The following is an 18087-nucleotide window of genomic DNA, read 5'->3' as shown; positions in this document are numbered from 1 at the left end:
ATCAGTTACTTGCAGTGCTGTGAGTTGAATGGTTCATGTAGAAACTTTCAAAATTACAGCACCTAGATCAGAGGAGGCAGAGGCTATTATAAGGAGGCTGGTCCCTGTCCCACATTTAAAACAAACAAAACCCCAAAAGTGTGTATGGGGTAGTGTAGAATAATAATTGTTCAAAGAGTCCAACTTAACCATGCATTCTCTGCCCAATGCTCTTAGAACTGTGAAGGCGCCATTCTAGCACTCCTGCCCTTTATTCACATCCATCCACCCACCTTCCCCACACTGTCCCTCTCTCTCCTTACAAACACTTTATTCTCTATACTGTACCAGGCCTACATTAGATGCTGGGAATGTAGCCAAACACACTGAATTGCACTTGTCTCTGTATATCTTATGAACACAGCAAGTTTTTGGAGCAAAAGGTAAGCCCTTTCAATGCTAAATTGCTTAAAGACATTGTATTCTGAAAAGCAAAAGCCCTCTTCCCCACCTTGCCCAGATTGCTTTTCATTGATTGCTTAAGGTTGCCCTTCAGTCTGGAGTGTCCTCTTTCCTAACAAAATAAGCTGTTTCTGAGAAATGAGAAACCAGTTCACCGGGCCTGTACTTTTCTACTACTCTGCTGTTGTGTAACACATTAAGATCAACAATTCTGGCATTTGATAGGCTATGAAGATTGTACTTTATAGTCAAGACAAAGGGAGAGGTTTTTCCCAGTTCACCCTTAACTCAGAAGCTCCTGGAAACTAAAAATGAATTGTGAGCGCTGCCCAAATTTCTCTGGTAAGATATTCTTGGTTACCTCTTATTACACTTTTCAATAATAAAGGGCTTGCAAGACAGAGGTCTCTATCCTACACCTGGGTCTTAGGCATATTGTTACATCATAGAAACCATAAACTCATGGTGAGTGAAAGCTTTAATTCCTTGATGCAATCTATGCTATATAAGCCTGTACTTCATCTTTTCTGTCTTAGTGAATTTGGTCAAATCAACTTAACTCAAAGCTTGCTGGACTCAAATCCAGCAAGGTTTGGGGGGTTGGCTATTTTCAAGTATTCTCAATCGCATTTCTAGGTTATTTTGCAGGACTAGACAACTCACAAAAATTATGATTAGTTTTGTAAAACTGGTTTTGTTTCTGTTTTTGGTAGACCTGTCGTCACAATCTGCTCCATACCATGGCAGATCTTGGTCATTTTCCCTCAGTCCCAGATACATACACAGGTCTCCTGTGCTTAAATGTGAATTTATAACTGCAAATGATGTTAATGTTTAACAAGAGACAAGTGTTAAACTCCTCACTCTCCTACAGTCAGCCCAAGTGACTCAATTTCTCCCAGATACTTAAAAAGATGTTTTATTTTCGAGGCACCACCTAGTGGCCAAAGCTCAAAACATTATTTAATAACAGGAACAGGAGACATTCTATTAACAATTTAAAGGCTAATTTCAAGAATTTTGGAGGTTTCAGAAGTAATTACATTAGACAACGCCTTGTGTTATCAAATATAAAGGGCAAAGGTTTGAGTTAGAAATTGAGCCTTATTAAAAATTCTTAGCTATGTGGCATTAGGTAATTCTCTAACCCTCAACTTGCTAATGCAGACCAGGGGTAGGAGTTTTCAGGATGGTTGTGAGACCATCTGGCATAGTATCTTCCCTTTCCACTTGAAAATGTACAAACTACCTTTAGGACAAAGACGAGCTCCTTACCATGTTGGCCTAGTATCAGCAGTCACATTAAGTGAAAGGCCAGTGTTGCTCTGGGCAGTAATGTTCAAGCACGACTTACTTTCTTATTTCAGGAACTCCAGAATGAGTAAATTAGGAAGCTTGAAAATCCAGGTATGTAGAGTACAGCGGACACACATATGTTGTTTCTAACAGAAGAAAAGAAATACTACCTGGGGGACAGGCACCAATGTCTTAATTCCAACAGTGGAGATGTTAAGCTCCGTCTCATCAGCTCAACTGAGTGAAGAGCTATGCTCTAGCTTCCTTCAAACCAAAGGCAGTGTCAGCAACACTTGTGGCAAATTGGTTTTACCTTTTTACTGGCATTTGGGAACACTCCCCATTCCCAGCCTTCCCCCTCCCCCACACTAATACATCATCTGTGGAAAAAATTCAGTTCTCCACAGATAACTTTATACTCTCAAATTGAACAAAAAATATTTAGCTTCTTCGCTATAGTCTGATCTTCAAGAGGTAGAGCATTCACTTTAACTTTTTCTGTTAAATGAAAGATTGGATAATTTATACCCGTTTATTCCCTTGCCTTTGTGGAGGTTTCATGGAATGATAGGCTTTCTAACCACGTGGAGATACCAATTACCCATAAAACTCAAGTTTCCAAATACTGAAAGAATAATTTGTGATGTGATGCCAAGATTTAAGACAAGTAACTCGGGACAGAGTAATGAGCAGGAACATATTCAATGAAAAACTCCATGCTGTTCAAGAATATTGTGCTTTTTCTGTCTCAATCCATGAGTTCAGGCTCCTCAGAGCCAAGAACCCATGGTAGCTCAGGTCTCTGGAACAGTGAACTTTTTGAAAAGGGTGCTCAGGAAGGTCTGGTCCCCTAAGTACCTTCATTTAATTGAACTATGGGTTAAATAGCTTTGAAGCATGAAAGCTGGCAGCCCAACCATCCCAACTCAGTTTCCCATAAGAACTACCATGTTCTGGGGCACCTGGGTGGCTCAGTCAGTTAAGTGTCTGACTTTGGCTCAGTTTATGATCTCTCGATTCATGATTTCGAGCCCCACGTTGGGCTCTGTGCTGACGGCTCAGAGCCTGTAGCCTGCTTTGAATTCTGTGTCTCCCTCTCTGCTGTCCTGCTTGTGTGCACTCTCTCTCCAAAATATTTTAAAAAACACTTTTTTTTAGAAACAATACTATGTTCCAAACTGATTTATCAGTTTTTGGTAAGATTAGAAAACCTCAAAGTCAACTAATTAAAATCTTATTGCCCTCTTATATTCAATCTGTAGTGGCTGGACTAGAAATATTCTGATGTTAAGAGTTTCATCCCTAGCTTGAACATCTGTTAAATGGAGGTAGGGGGGATTAAGTGCCATTTATTTAACAGAAATGGTGAACACATGTAGTTGTAAATTTCTTAGAGCTCCCCAATGCAGGAGAATTAAGTAACAGACCAGATGAAAATTAGGGTAAGTGTGATTTTTTAAAGTGTGTATCTACAAAGCCAATCTCTTGCTATCTTCACCCATAAACAGTTCATGTTTTTAAATCTTCCCTCCCACTGCCTGTACTTACACGGAAGTAAAAGTTTCCCATTTGAATGGATTGCAAGGTTGTGCAGGCAGTCAAACCTTAGTAATTTCAAAGAAGTCAAGTGGTGACCTAAGAATACTCTTGCTCTGCTAAACCAGAACGAAACCAGTGGGCTAAAAATGATGTCATCCAGACATGGGTGCTCTCACAAACCATTCCATCAAATGAAAATTTACTATTTGGAAGGTAAGAAAAAGAGATAATAGAAAAATTCTTTACGTCAAAACCTACATTCCTCAGTCACATTTAAATCCTGTTTTATTTTCTGTGAGCATATTTTGGGATTTTTATCCCAATACCAGTGTCTAAGCAATCAGGAACTTGTACCTCTTCACAAGCAGAAAAAAAGTTAAAGATACAAAGGTTAAGGACAACTTTTATTGCTACCAGAGGCTTTTTATCATCAGCACATGGTTCTGACTGCAATACCTTCTTCAGACTGCACAGGGAGCTGAGGATCCAGAAGTCATTAAGAGAAATACAGGTAGGGTAAATAACTTCCATCAAGAAAATCCTAATAGCTTAATATAAATCTAGGGCACTGAATTCAGTTATTACATGTTATAGACCCGAATCATAGAGCTGCCCCGACATCTAGACAGTCTCTCCTACTGATTACAAATGAATGAAAACTGATCAGTTACCAAAAAAAAAAAAAAAAAATCTTAGTTGTTACAGGTTTCTTTGGTGAGCACCTGGATACATGAACTTTATCACAAATTCTTTTATATAAATTTCAAAAATGCTTTCAACAAATCTAACCATATCCTAATTACATGCCACTTTTAAGCTTCAATTTAAGAAAAACAAAAATAAAAACAATAATTTTGTTTCCAGACTCCAGGAATTGAAATAAGAAACACAAAATCAATGTGGTAATGTCAGTCCTTTTTCTATTACCACTTCTCATTCATATGGGGCAATTTTAAAGTACCCTTTTGGGATTAATTTGAATCATGGATTAAACATGGCTGTCACACTGAAATGAATTTATTCACTAAATTGCTAAAAAATAATTTTGAGGGTTTCCTAATCAGTGGAAGTCAGGCTATAGATCAACATGCATAAAGTTCATTTAGTATTCAATAAACAAGCAAGCAAAAATGAGGAAAATTAAATCAGGATGCTGGTGACAGAGTGTGCTAGCTATGAATTTTGGAACTTAAAACACTTGAATATAAATTTTTGACATGGGGTCAATCTCCATTACATCTTAGCAGAGAAAAGAATGGAACTGACAAATACTAAAAAAAACTTAAAAAAAAAACTTGATCTTTTTTGAAGTTTCTAACTTTTTTGGTCTTTAAATGCTTAAATAATGTTGATTATAATTTGCTACCCAAGTAAATGGGTTTTTTTCTGGCTCACTTCAAATCGGCCTGATAAGGTATGTAACTTTATAGAACCTTTCCTGGTTTTCCATGTTCCTAATTCCCAGAGTAGTCTACCTTAGTTTGCACTTGAAGGTAACACTTGAAGCTACATGACAGAAACTGGCTGCAAAGGTGGACAAGGAGAGGTATGTCCCTCTTGCCTTGACAGATCAGTGCCACAAACAGAACCCACACTTTCTGAAGCATTATCTTCATTATAGAGCCGTTTGATTCCATCATAGAAGTCATCCACTTCCATTTCCTCTACTTTGCGTTTAGCAGAGGTATGCTTGCACCCACTGGCAGCTGGGAGATGATGGTAGAAGGCTGCTGCACCTCTGACTGGCACTTCTGGTTTGCTGTTGTCCTTGGAGAAATCTAAATCTGGGCCTGGGACAGAGGAGGGATGTAATCTGGACACTCCTTTGTCACAGGTCACCAGGGTGTGCTTGAGGGGACGGTAGACATAAACGGAATTTAGAGGCAGGGAAGACTGCAGAGAAGAAAGGTGATGTGCCACAAGCTCCCGACAGTGGATCAGCTGGGAGCTAGCCATCTGGGCCAGGAAGAAAAAAAACAAAGGTTGATCATGTAATTAATATGCTGGCAGCTTTTCCTCACTGCGCCCTCTGTCCTCCCCAGCTTTGTCTCTCCCCACATCTTCTACTTGAAATCCAGCTATTCCTCCAGTCTATCCATCATCTTCTTAGGGATTATGTCCAAATCTGTACTTCTAAAGGAAGTCTCTTTGGAACTTTAATTCTGTAACTGCAATTATATGCAACATCTTCATGAAAACAGAAACTATTCTCTTTTGTTCACTGTGTATATGCAATGTCCACTCTTGTCCAGTGTATTCCTCTTGTCTACAGGGCCCTTCACTCCACCCTCTTTGCCACTTCCAATCTCTTCATGAGGACCAAGGAACAGATAAACACAAAATTCATTAAAAATTTAAGGAAAAAACCAGAGGCACAAAAAAATTTAAGTAAGGGATGGGGAAGATCATCTAGCTAAGAATTTAGAACAATTTAAGTATTTTGTTTTTAAAACCGCAAATGAGAACTTTTGACAAATTATATTTTTGTAGAAATTAGCAGGCTTGACAACTTTAAGAAGAAATGTTTTTAATTTGGGGTTTGACTAATTTCTTCTTAACCTTCAGGATAGTTCAGGTATCCTTTCTGAAGCTACCCTTAACTCCTCTTGCCACCACACACCCAAATTCCAGGGCCATCTATATCTATTTCAACCTGTCATTACACACCACATCGTATTAAAATAATCCATTAAACATTTACTTTTTCCATTACAGACTATAAGCCCCCAAAAGGCAGCCATTGTATCATATTCATTTCTATTCCCAAACTTTCTTTTCTAGCACAGTGACTATAATAGGAGGCTTTCAAGGAGTCTAATTAGTCTCTCTGTCCTCCTTTCCCTGTAATTATAGCTCTAGTTAAAATAATCTTCTTCTAGGCAACATACATTTCTTCCCCTATTCAATTTTTTTAGCGGCACCCCAATGCCTACCAGAAATAAGCTAACCTCTTTAGCTTGGTATAAAGGCTCTCTACAATCTGACCCAACCCTCTTTTTCAGCCTTATTCCCTGACTTATCCCAATTTCTGCCAAACAGGCCTGCTTTCTCTATTCTGTGTAAATCTTGCCCTTTCTTACTTTATCCTTGCTCATCCTGTTTCTACCTGTTAAAACTGGATTACCAATTCCATCCAGACCTGGCTAACTGCCACCACCTCCAGGAAGCCTATTTAAACTATTAACTATCGGGGTCACTTTCTAGTCTTGTATATTTTACAAGTATTTTTGGACATTTCTTAACCACATCTTATTTATACCTATATAACCTGCAGTACACAGCATAACTATGTGAAATACCAGAGAGAAAATAAAGTAATATGGTCTGCGATAACAGAAACATATTTGGTCACAATACTATTTTTATCTGTAAGAATATTATTTGTTATGCAGGAAAGCATCAGTGGAAAGAAGAAATCAACAGCAGGTGCTTTCACAGTACAAATGTTAAAATGCCTAAAACTGTCAGAAATAATACACGAAAATGACCATTTTTAATATCTACCGTTTTGTTCACTAAATTTTTTCCTAGCTTAAAAAACACTAGGTAACACCTTAAGGGCAAAATACTATTAACTAGTCTTAGAATTTCTTTTCTTCCCTTAAAAGAATTTATAATACTTAAAGATAATCCCCAACTATTAAGCTTACAACCATAGGCTAGGGCTTATCATGTCTCAGGGATGCAGAACAAGCTGAGTCATGCTAAGAACAGTGGAACAAAAAACACAGAAGAGGAATGGGGCTTTAAAAGTTCTTTAAAGAAAGAGGTACCCTAGCCAATGCTTCAAGAAGCCCACAAAAGAGTGGTAACAGAAATGAAAGACACAAATTGGGAAATGAAAAAAGGGTTAGAGTATAATACTGTTCTTTAGCAAATGACTAATGCTCGGGGGCCCACAAAAGTATCACAAATACTCTAATGCCTTGGCCATGGGGCATAATACCACAGCAGAGTCCTGAAAAGTAGAGTTCATATAGATGCTATTGGTTTGAAAAAAGACATGTATTTCAAGTAAAAGGAAGAGTATGCCACTATAATCTTTCTCTGTGAAAAAATTAATAGATTTTAATAGAACGTTACACAGTTGACCCTTGAACAACATGGGGCGGTTATGGGCACCAACCCCCAAAGTTGAAAATCTGCATCTAACTTTCAACTCCCCAAAACTTTATTAACAGCCTACTGTTGACCAGAACCCTTACCAATAACATAGTTGATAAGCACATATTTTGTGTATGCATTATACACTTACAATAAAGATAGAGAAAAGAAAATGTTAAGGAAATCGTAAGACATATTTATAAGAGCGTACTGTAAAAAAAAATCCATTTATAACTGGACCCATGCAGTTCAAACCTGTGTTGTTCAAGAGTCAACTGTATTTTAGAAAATGACAGAGCTAGAAAGACATTATTCAAACCAATACCATCTATATGAATTCTATTTCCATCCAACTAAATCCTTTTTCCAAAATAACATATCAGAAGAAATTCCTTCTAATTTACTACCTGAATTTGTTCTACGTAAGAGTATGACCCTTGCTGAGATCCAGTGGAGGAAACAAAACAAGCACATAAACCGGAATTACTACAACTTCATACACCAGACAAGTCCTCTAATGAAACTGTTTTAAAGTGAACTCATTCTAATTGTAGGATGTTAAGAGAACATCTATTGTTATTTTTCATGACTACGTTCACAGACTTCAAATACGGTAAACATTTTTAAGTATCGCTTGCTAAGAAAACAAACACAACTGTAATGTAGCTCACCAAGGAAGGTGGGGCAAGTATAGGACAGACATCCAGATGGGAAAGGGGCGAAGAATACCATCACATAAATGATAGGTTCTGAAGGACCCATGTTTGGTGGACAGCATGAAGGACTGAAAACACCTGCTGCAGCAGTCTGATCTTAGGCACCTTAAAGAAGAACTGGGAGATCCTGGTGAGGAAGGCCTGCTTCTTTAATTCCCTACTCTAGTTAAAAATTTTTTTTTTTTTTTTATTTTATTATTATTTTTTTTTTTTTGAGAGAGAGAGAGAGACAGAATCTGAAGCAGGCTCCAGGGCCTGAGCTGTCAGCACAGAGCCTGACACCAGGCTCCAACCCACAAATCACAAGATCATAACCCGGGCTAAAAGCTGGACCCTCAACCAACTTAGCCACCCAGGCACCACATAACACCTTCCTCTAGTTTTAAACTACTGGAGAGAACATCAACTGTGACTACTGCTTGGCTAGGGACTAGGAAGACCACCACACTCTTTCAGCAAAGTTAACATCCTGAGATTCTCAAAGGTGGGCCACATCAGTCAGAAAGAGGAAGATGTGAGTACAGCTACAGAAGTAGGGCAATGAAAAAAGGGGTAAGAGAAAGAGGTTTGGCCATCTCAAAATGGCGACCAACATGTAGCTAAGAGGCAGGGGTGGTCAACTAGGAGGGAAGCTTGCCTTTCAAACCAGGGAAACTTTGTCTGAATTCCAGAGGGAACAAAGGCAGAGCCAGTGACAGTGGCCCCCGCACAGCATGAAGTATCTAGGATAAAAATCAGCAGTCCTCTCAAACCAGGATACTGGGAAACATGTTATAAGTAATTCTGGCATGGTCTCACCAATACTCCACAAAAATTTCCTATACTAGACCCAAGAATCCAGGAGGAATATTTATTTGAACCCATCTAATTACAAAGATATTAGACCTCATATTCCTACCTAAACACAAATGAACTTAGCAAACATAGCACTGAGCCTTCAAGAATCCAGATCTACCAGGTTTAGGCCACATATGTTGGCTATCAGTCCCAGCTGGTTTTAGAGAACTGTTAAGACCAAGTACCAAAATCTCAAGTGCTGTGACAATTGTTTTTATCTTCTCCATTAGAATTTGAATACTACACGGGGCAGAACCTTTTTTTTGTTTTTTTACAACCACTGTATTCCCAGTGCCTGGATCACAGATTTTCCAGTAAAAGTTTGTGGAATATATTTATGTATGTATAAGAAAATTAAACACTGGTTTTCAAACTATATCCAAACAACATGCAGAAGGGAAGGGGCCATGTTCAGACTCTGCATCCAACAGGTCTCTGCCCCAAATACATTATTACAAAGAAATACTTTCCTACCTTACATTCTGGGATTGTGTGTGTACAAGATTTTACTGGAGTCAAGGGAAGGATTCCAGTTCTAAAAGAAATTCTGAAAACCACTGAACTAAATCTTTAAGGTTTGTATGGACAAAGCATTGGTCCTTTACTAAGTAGTCCTGTGGGTCTCTGAGAAAGTACCAAGTACCCTGAACTGCAGATTTAAAATAAAGGAGTTGAATGGAATTTCTAAGAAGATCCCTTCAAATTCCAAGAATTCCAAGTCTATAATACTACTTCAGTAAAAAAGGAACAAGTTTCAATGAACATTTTCTTAACACAAAACACCAGAAGACTTATGAAAGAGAATAAGCATATTTCCCAGTGTTTTAGAAATAAACTCTCAAAGCTACAGAATACATACGTTATTTATCACATTCTTATTATTTATGCTTCAAAGTCCGTCCTTTCTTTTTGACAGTAACAGTTCATATAACAACTTTTCCTGTACTAGCTTTGGGAATTAGCACAGAGATCAAGTCAGAGCATTTAAAGATGTCATTTGTCCCAATAAAAAAATGAAAAATGAAATGTAGAGGTTTTCTATTAATGTCCCATACCCCACTACCACAGTCTAATGTAAACGATTAACATTCAACTTCACTTTCCAATACAATAGATAAGCAAAGTAAATTTCCTGTACCACACTATTCTCTTCTATGATTTGTGATAGTTTCTAAAAATTCTCACTAAATAGCAACTATCTCCTAGAATCTACTTTCACTATAGCATTAATTTCAATGGAAAGAAATACTTTTCAATTATAACAATCTAAGGTACGCTAGAACTTATCTCAGGGTGCCTGGGTGGCTCAATCGGTTAAGCGTCTGACTTCAGCTCAGGTCACGATCTCGTAAGTTCATGGTTCGAGCCCCATGTCAGGCTCTCTGCTGACAAATAGCTCAGAGCCTGGAGCCTGCTGCAGATTCTGTGTCTCCCTCTCTCTCTGTCCCTCCCCTGCTCACGCCCTGTCTCTGTCTCTCTCAAAAATAAACAAATGTTAAAAAAAAAAAAAATTGAAGAAAAAAAAAATCTCTCTCCTGTAAAAGAGAAACAGCCTGTGTTTCTAACTAACATCATATGCCTATCTATCCCAGGGATATAGAACAAGCTGACCCATGCTAAAAACTAAACAAAACAGAAGAGGAATGGGCCTCTAGCTAATATACTGTGTTGATCACCAACCTTCTATGAAAAGACCCTCAATCCTTCTCTGCTCACAGACTAGGGCCTAAAATTTTCAGAGCTAAGAGGTAGCACTGAGGTATTTCTATGTCTGCTAACTTTCACAGTTCATATCTATGACATCAATTATAAGCATCTTACAAAACACCAAATTCAAGTATTATTCTCATTTTTCTTTAATAGTATTCTAAGTTTTATTAGTTCAATAACTGAAGCTCTTTGCTAAGACTAGTTTTTTTATTATAAAATATAATTAGCTCAGAATTTAAGTCTCTTCTCTAAATAAAATCCAATAAAATATATCAGAATAACTACTACCAAATAAGAATAAATAAGGACATATAAAGGGAAAGTGAATTCATAAGTCTTTTATGGACTCAGTTGGCAGAGGCATATGGTTTGCAGATCTAAACTTTACATTCTATTGGGTGACATAAGATTATTCAAAGCATTTGCTAACATATAGTACCATTACTAACTATCCATTTGAGAATTTTCTCCATTAAAACTCTTACATTTTATACAGATAGTTGACAAAAAATTTAACTGGCCTGTAAAATTTTATGCGAATTTGCAGATAGAAGTGATTGACTAATTTTAGGCAATAATAGGAACTACCAGGACAAAACCTCTTTCAGAAAGTTAGCTTCTACTTGACAAAGTCTAGTACAAATACTTCACTTTCTAGTCAATTATTTGCTTGTCTAAAAAGCAAACTTCTTGCCATTTATGTTTTTGATTTTTACAAAATAAGCGAAGTATAGATGTACTATGGTGAAACCTACAAATATAGCTAAGAAGGTTCTTCATACAAAACTAAAGGACAATATATTATAGAGAATCTTATTAATTTGTCAAGATTCTTAAAAATTTAAGTAACTTAGAAGGGTTGAAAAGAAGCAAAAAAAATACTAAGCTTTACAAGAGAAAAAAGTTCACCTAGCCCGTAAGTTTGAAGTGTATATTACTTTACTCTTGTCTCCTCTTAAAAGCAGTTTGCCATTATAAGATTAGAAATGTCTCTTAGTTTTATAGTCATCTAGCAACCCTACGTATCCCAATGAGAGATGAACTTAAAATGAACACTTAATTTGATTGGCACCTACCTGTGCTTTCTGAAGCAGTTCAATTGTAAGAGGAAGCCAATCAGGAATAAGTTTCTCCATTTCCAAACTAACCATGGCCAGAGCAAGCATGGATCCTTTGAATTGCAGAAGTTGGTTGCAGGCCATACAATGAAGGAGTTGCTTGGTAAGGACTGCCAAATGTTGAGATGGGCTCAGTTTGGGCAAACTGAAAAGTAACTGAGGCCTAGCTGACACTGCAATGGCATGGAACTGAAAAGAAATCGTAAGAACATCATACTAGTTTTATTTAAAGTTTTAGGTAAATTATGCACAGAAACTGATATTAACCTCAGGTATTACTCAATTTCTTAAGTCTGTAGTTTTAGTTTCAGGTAATTTGACATATATGTTAATTTCCCAGTTTTCCTTGGTTATCTATGGTAATTTTTCTTTTCCTAAAAATCACAACAAAAAAAATGAGTTGGCAATCTACTTTCTAGGTTACTAAAATAAGACTACATATTCAAATAAAAATCTGAGAGATTCAGGTATACTTACAATGTGAAGAAAATCCAATGGCGTAGCTGTGTGAAGATCCCAGTTCAACTTATCCAGAATAATTCTCTCCATCCTCAGAATTTCAGATGAAGAACATCCACAAAAACTGTCTCTTGCCAACACCTTTAATACTGGAATTCTCTGTCAAAAGCAAAGAGGAACACGGCAGGGCGAAGAGGACAGAAAAAAATAAGCTAATTTTCAATTTTTGTTCACATAAATAGAAAGCAAGCTAATAAATGGAGAGAAATTTTCAAGAAAAAGACATAACTAATCTTTAAAGGAAAATATTTACCTCATCCTCCTCAACAGTCTTGGCAGCTAGGAAAAAACAGCTGATTGCAATACAACTCAAGTATTTTGGGTGGGCCTAAAATTTTGAAGAGGAGAAAAAAGCAACTTCAGTGATTTTTCAAAAAGCTGTAAGAGTTTGTTAAAAAAACAAACAAACAAACAAACAAACAAACAAAACTAGATATACAGGTGAGACAGTATGCACAAAATTCTAAGGAATAATTAATCTGATTCCCACCCATTGTTTTCTAAGACCAGGACCAACTTTTTTAACTTCACAACCCTAGCCATATTATATTCTATGAAAATACTATACTACATTGCTAGAAATTCAACCAATGCTAGTTAGCTAAAGTTAAATTTCTATCCAGCAAAAAAGAATTTAATTTTAGAAGACAATTTTTTATTTAATAAAGTTCCAAAAATTAACTCTTTGTACATGTGTGTATTTTTTGAGCTAATTTTAATCTTACTCTCTTTACCTGTCACGTCAGTAATATTAACATACTAGATGTTAGGAGAATTAAACCGAAAGAATATAAAAAAAAGACAATAAACACATTCGAAATGCTTTAAAAATTATAGGTTGGCAGATGAATAGAAATTTTCTAATTAAGTGTCCACAAAAACAAATGTGTATTGTGTGTGTGTGTGTGTATATACATATATACATATTCATATATTCATATGTATATGCATCATACATATACATATATACATATACATATATTCAAGTTCCATAAGAAAGGTTCCTAAATACATACAGAATCAATTAGTAGGGGGGAAATCTTTCTAAAGGGTTTAACACACATAGGAGGGCTTGAATTTGCCTGTTTTCCTGATCTATGACAAGGTAGACCTACTTTCTATCTTATTGGTAGTATAAGAGTTTGCCAACCCAGCATCAGAATACAGTTTCAAATAACCAGAACAATTAAGTCCAATTATACTGAATGACATAGATGTAACACAAATAAGCCAGCCCTGTTTTGACATTTATTTTATACTCAAATATTACATTCCTGTGAAATTATGGAAATCTTCAGGTAACCTGATGCAGCTTTGATTAACTTATTTAATAAACACGCCAGTGACCACTGCCTTAAAGTGGCATACTGTCTAGAACCTTCTAGTCCTCTGCTTACACGAAAAATAACAGCTGGTTCAAAACTATCAACATTTTTAGGTAATCATTAATATTAATCAGAATATTATGATTTAGAAAGCACTTCCAAAAATATTGTCATGTCTATTATGTCTCAGCAGTTAAGGGACATCACATAAGTGATATAGGAAGTGAAGGCAGATCTTGCAGCTAAGACCATTTTCCAGGCTCCCTTATCTCCCCAAGTATACAACAGACCAAATCCTTGAGGTAATCAGAGTTCACTACAAAGAAAAGCCCAATAGTTAACAACTTTAGGTTAGGTAATGCAACCCTTAAATCAAGGGCACCAATAAATTTTATAATAAAAAGAATCCCAATAGCAAGTGTGATTTTTTTTTTTTTTTTTAAAGAAACAGTAGTTCTCACTCCTGGATGTACATCAGAATCATCTGTGCAGTTTGTTTTGTTTCTTTAAATACAGACATCCAGATATCACCAACTAGAGATTCAGATTCAGAAGCTAAATAGGGCTCAGGGTTCATACTTGTTTAAAAAATTTAAATTTATTTAAGTAATCTCTATACCCAAAGTAGGACTCAAACTCATAACCCCAAGATCAAGAGCTGCACACTCTTCCAACTGAACCAGCCAGGTGCCCCATCAGGGTCCATACTTTTGAATTCAAGAGCTACGTAGCATTTTCTTCTGCACAGCTAGGATTGAGGCTCCATTCATTGCTGCAGCCTTGTATGGTCTGCTTTTATTTAAAACATGAATACATATTTCAACACAGATTAACCACCTAAGAGAATCTTATGCTAATAACATGACAGGACCCATTAAATAAGAAACATGAAAATAATGACATTATACTTGGCAACATTCTCTAACTGATCCAGAAACTCCCCCAAATTTGTTTAAAATGTTCAATAATAAGGTAAGAACCTTTTCTGTGACAGAAGCTACAATAAGGTTATTAATAATTTGTGAAGGACATAAAAATCAATAAAGGACACTATCTTTCTCTGTAAGGGAGGTTAGCTATAGGAGGGGGAATGTGAGGGGGGGACTTGATACAGAGCTAAAAGTAGACATCTCAGATTACCTACATTTCAGGCAATTAGTATCATTATAATTAAAAATTCTTTAAGTCTCTTAAGAGTACAAGTGTGAAACTTTATAAAAAGGTAACTGAGTGGCCATCCAAATTCTTCCACTGGCTTCTATTTTTTTATAACAAAGAGTACAGCATCCCCGACACTGAATTCGTAGTTCCCCCAGCTTACATATTCCTAGGCATACAAATGACAACAAATGATTTACTCTTCTACTTTTTCATGCCTTGCCATTAAATGAATGCTGTATTTCTGATTTAAATCAATTGAGGGCCTACTATGACAAATTTCACATAATATAGCCAATGATATATTACACCAACAGGGACAATATAAACTTCTTTATGTATTTTTGTATGCTGTCATTCAACAAAAACATAACAAACTTATTTTACGTTGTTCATCTTGTTATACTCCAAATGTATGCCTCTAGAATGTATTTATATATTTTCAAAACACTACACAATATGGATATTCAATAAATAAAGAAAAAAATGTGCAACAGGCTTATACTTTTCTAGTCTAGTTCACTGTCCACTTCTAGTACACCAATGTGTTTAAAGACAACGTTCTGCTGATATACGGTATTTAAAATCAGGAAATCAAAAATTTCACAGGTTAAGTATAAGTTATGAATACTTGTAGCAAAAAGAAAATTACAGAATACAATTAGAAATATTTCCAAAAATGTAAAGCAATGGCAAAAAACATCATGTCTTAATAGGCACATATACCATTTCCAGGAAGGTTTTCCACTCTTTTTCACTTTCCAGAATGCTTACTAATTGCCCCTGGTTTAGCATATAAACCCTCAAACAAGAGGTTGTGTTTAAGTGTATCCTAAAATATTTACCTTTACAGTAGCTAAAAACCTGTCCAAAAGACTGCTAGCCAAAGCAAATGTTTCTGGGTAAAGGTTGAATTGGTACTTGAGTTTGGCCAGCCACTGAATCACTTCATCTCTCTGGGATGGAGAAACATTCTATAAGGGAACAAGTAAAAGAGAAAGAGGAAAAAAAAAAAAAAAGAGAGAGAGAGAGAGAACAAGTGAAGTTCCAAGTTACCATCAAGAATGAATTCTCTCTTATAAAAGGTTAGCAAATGCAATGGAATACATTTAGATGTTAAAAATGTTAACTTTACTCAAAATCTATCAAGCTTGAGATGAATGAAAATAAAATGTTATTTACTGATCATAGCATTTATTATCAATATCCACCAGTCTCTTTTTCTTTATTAAATAATCTTCATTATGTCATTTCACCATATACTTATACTTCAATTAATCTAAGGTGTCCAGGGAATATATAACACTCTAAAAGTTTAGGTATCACTATTATCAACTGATAGTAACTTTGGAATTAAGTTTCCCAATTCTAGAGAATAAGAAAATACAGGGAATTTCTTTCTAAGGCAGCAAATAGCCATTAAACCATCTTAGGAAATACAAATGGAGTATGGTAATAGGATTAATAGCCCATTAAAATTAAAACTAAAATCAACAAGAATAAATGAAAGATACCAGTGACAACAGATGAATTACAAATTTAAAGATCACAGAAAAATACTGAAGAGAAAATCACCTGAATTAATTTACCAATGGAGATATTACTATACAAACATATAATGTTACTGCTTCCTATATATTATTTTAAACTGCTTTATAGGCTTAATTTTTAGATGGTATACACTTTAAAGTAATTATTATTTAGATAACTTTACCCTTGAGTTTTGCAGGCCCCACAAAAAAAAATAAATAAAACCTAATACTTATAATAAACAAAATAGATCTGTAAGTACTACTTCTGCCAGGTAAACACAACAAAGTAGAGAAATGACTGTGATTAGTGGAAAAAAGTATTTTTAGTAAGTGAGGGTTCGTTCCAGACAAGTAAAGGTTTAATATTTAACCCAGATTATAAAGCACTGCAGTCTTTATAATCATAACCATTTTAGATGGAAAGCTTTTAAAATATATTATTTATCTAATTCCTTAGAAAGTAGAGAGATCATAGCTTAAACCTTTTTCCTGATTACTCTGGGTCAATTTTATGAAATTAATTCTTATAGCACAGAAAGATACATTAAGAGCTATTAAAACATGGAGGGCTGAGGTGCCTGGGTGGCTGAGTCAGTTGAGCGTCTGACTTCAGCTCAGGTCATGATCTCGGCAGTTTGTGAATTTGAGCCCCACTTCGGGCTCTGTGGTAATAGCTCAGAGCCTGGAGCCTGCTTTGGATTCTGTGTCTCCTCCTCTGTCTGCCCCTCCTATGCTCATGCTCTGTCTCTGTCTCTCAATAATAAATAAACATTAAAAAAAAAAAATTTTTTTTTAAAAACATGGAGGGCTGTATATCTTAACAACTTTATCTCCTCCAAGTTTAAGTTGGAATTTCTCTCTCTCCCTCCTCCTGGCTTTCTTTAGTCTTGTGAGAAATACATGACTTGGTGCTCATTAAAATCTCTGCCATTGAACTAGCTAGCCAATTTCTCATTTTTTTCCAACTTCTCTGTCACTTTTCACTTTGGCACAACATAGTAAAGTGTTTCTTAGTGTGGCTCAAACCAACTAATCACACTTATTATCATTTTTACATCTAACTCTAAACCCAGTTTTAACTGGTATTTTAGAAGATTAACTGCCATATCTACCTTCTGGTCAACTCCTTTTGTCAATAAAGAATGACCCTAGAATACTACACAAGAAATACGGACAAGAAAATGAGATAAAAATGGTTTACAACCTCTTATGTTAACATCTCACCACCAAACTGGTGTTAAGACTATGACCAATAATCTGAAAACATCTGACAATCAAAACATTTAATTCAGTTCATATTAATAAACATTTAGTGTCTATCATATGACACATCCTGGGAATACAATGATGAATAAAAAAACTTCCTATTTAAACTCTGAAACTTAAAGTCTCATGGTGAGGCAAACTTAAGAAAATATCAATCAACTGTGATTAGCGTAAAAGAGAGGTATGTACGAGGCACTAAGGGAGCATACTGGAAGGGCACTTGGTCCTGTGTGGAAGTAGAATGAAAGCTTCTTATAAGAGACAACAACACATCTGCATCTTAAAAAGTGAGGAAACAATATGATCATTTTAAAGGCATGGAAAAGAGCTGTTTTTTTAAGCCTGTGAACTTTACTCTGAAGGATAGGAATGATGTTAACGCAGAGGAAATAACCTATTGTTAAGCTCTTCTGACTTACAAATAAAATCAAGGTGGGTGAAAAAGACTGCTAGAAACAGATACTCTGAGAATCAGTGGTATAATGCCACTGATCAAAAAGAAACATAAGGCAGTTCATGAAACTGA

The 18087-nt window shown here is 35.9% G+C and overlaps 2 protein-coding genes across 2 annotated transcripts in view; one reads left to right on the top strand and one right to left on the bottom strand.

The window, feature by feature from the left end:
* SEPTIN11 (septin 11) overlaps positions 1-4422 on the top strand; it is a 95708-nt gene extending 91286 nt beyond the window's left edge. The window contains exon 10 of the mRNA XM_058722172.1: positions 1809-4422. Coding sequence (XP_058578155.1) covers positions 1809-1887 — 79 coding nt within the window. The 3' untranslated portion in view covers positions 1888-4422. The remainder of the gene's footprint in view (positions 1-1808) is intronic.
* Positions 3668-18087, bottom strand: part of CCNI (cyclin I) — a 35498-nt gene continuing 21078 nt past the window's right edge. The window contains exons 3-7 of the mRNA XM_058722180.1: positions 15609-15737; positions 12534-12608; positions 12239-12379; positions 11720-11950; positions 3668-5232 (exon numbers count right to left, since the gene is read on the bottom strand). Coding sequence (XP_058578163.1) covers positions 4783-5232; positions 11720-11950; positions 12239-12379; positions 12534-12608; positions 15609-15737 — 1026 coding nt within the window. The 3' untranslated portion in view covers positions 3668-4782. The remainder of the gene's footprint in view (positions 5233-11719; positions 11951-12238; positions 12380-12533; positions 12609-15608; positions 15738-18087) is intronic.

The sequence above is a fragment of the Neofelis nebulosa genome, chromosome 3 (genome assembly GCF_028018385.1).
Source record: "Neofelis nebulosa isolate mNeoNeb1 chromosome 3, mNeoNeb1.pri, whole genome shotgun sequence".
Taxonomy (NCBI): Eukaryota; Metazoa; Chordata; class Mammalia; order Carnivora; family Felidae; genus Neofelis; species Neofelis nebulosa.
This window is presented reverse-complemented; position numbering and strand designations above follow the sequence as displayed.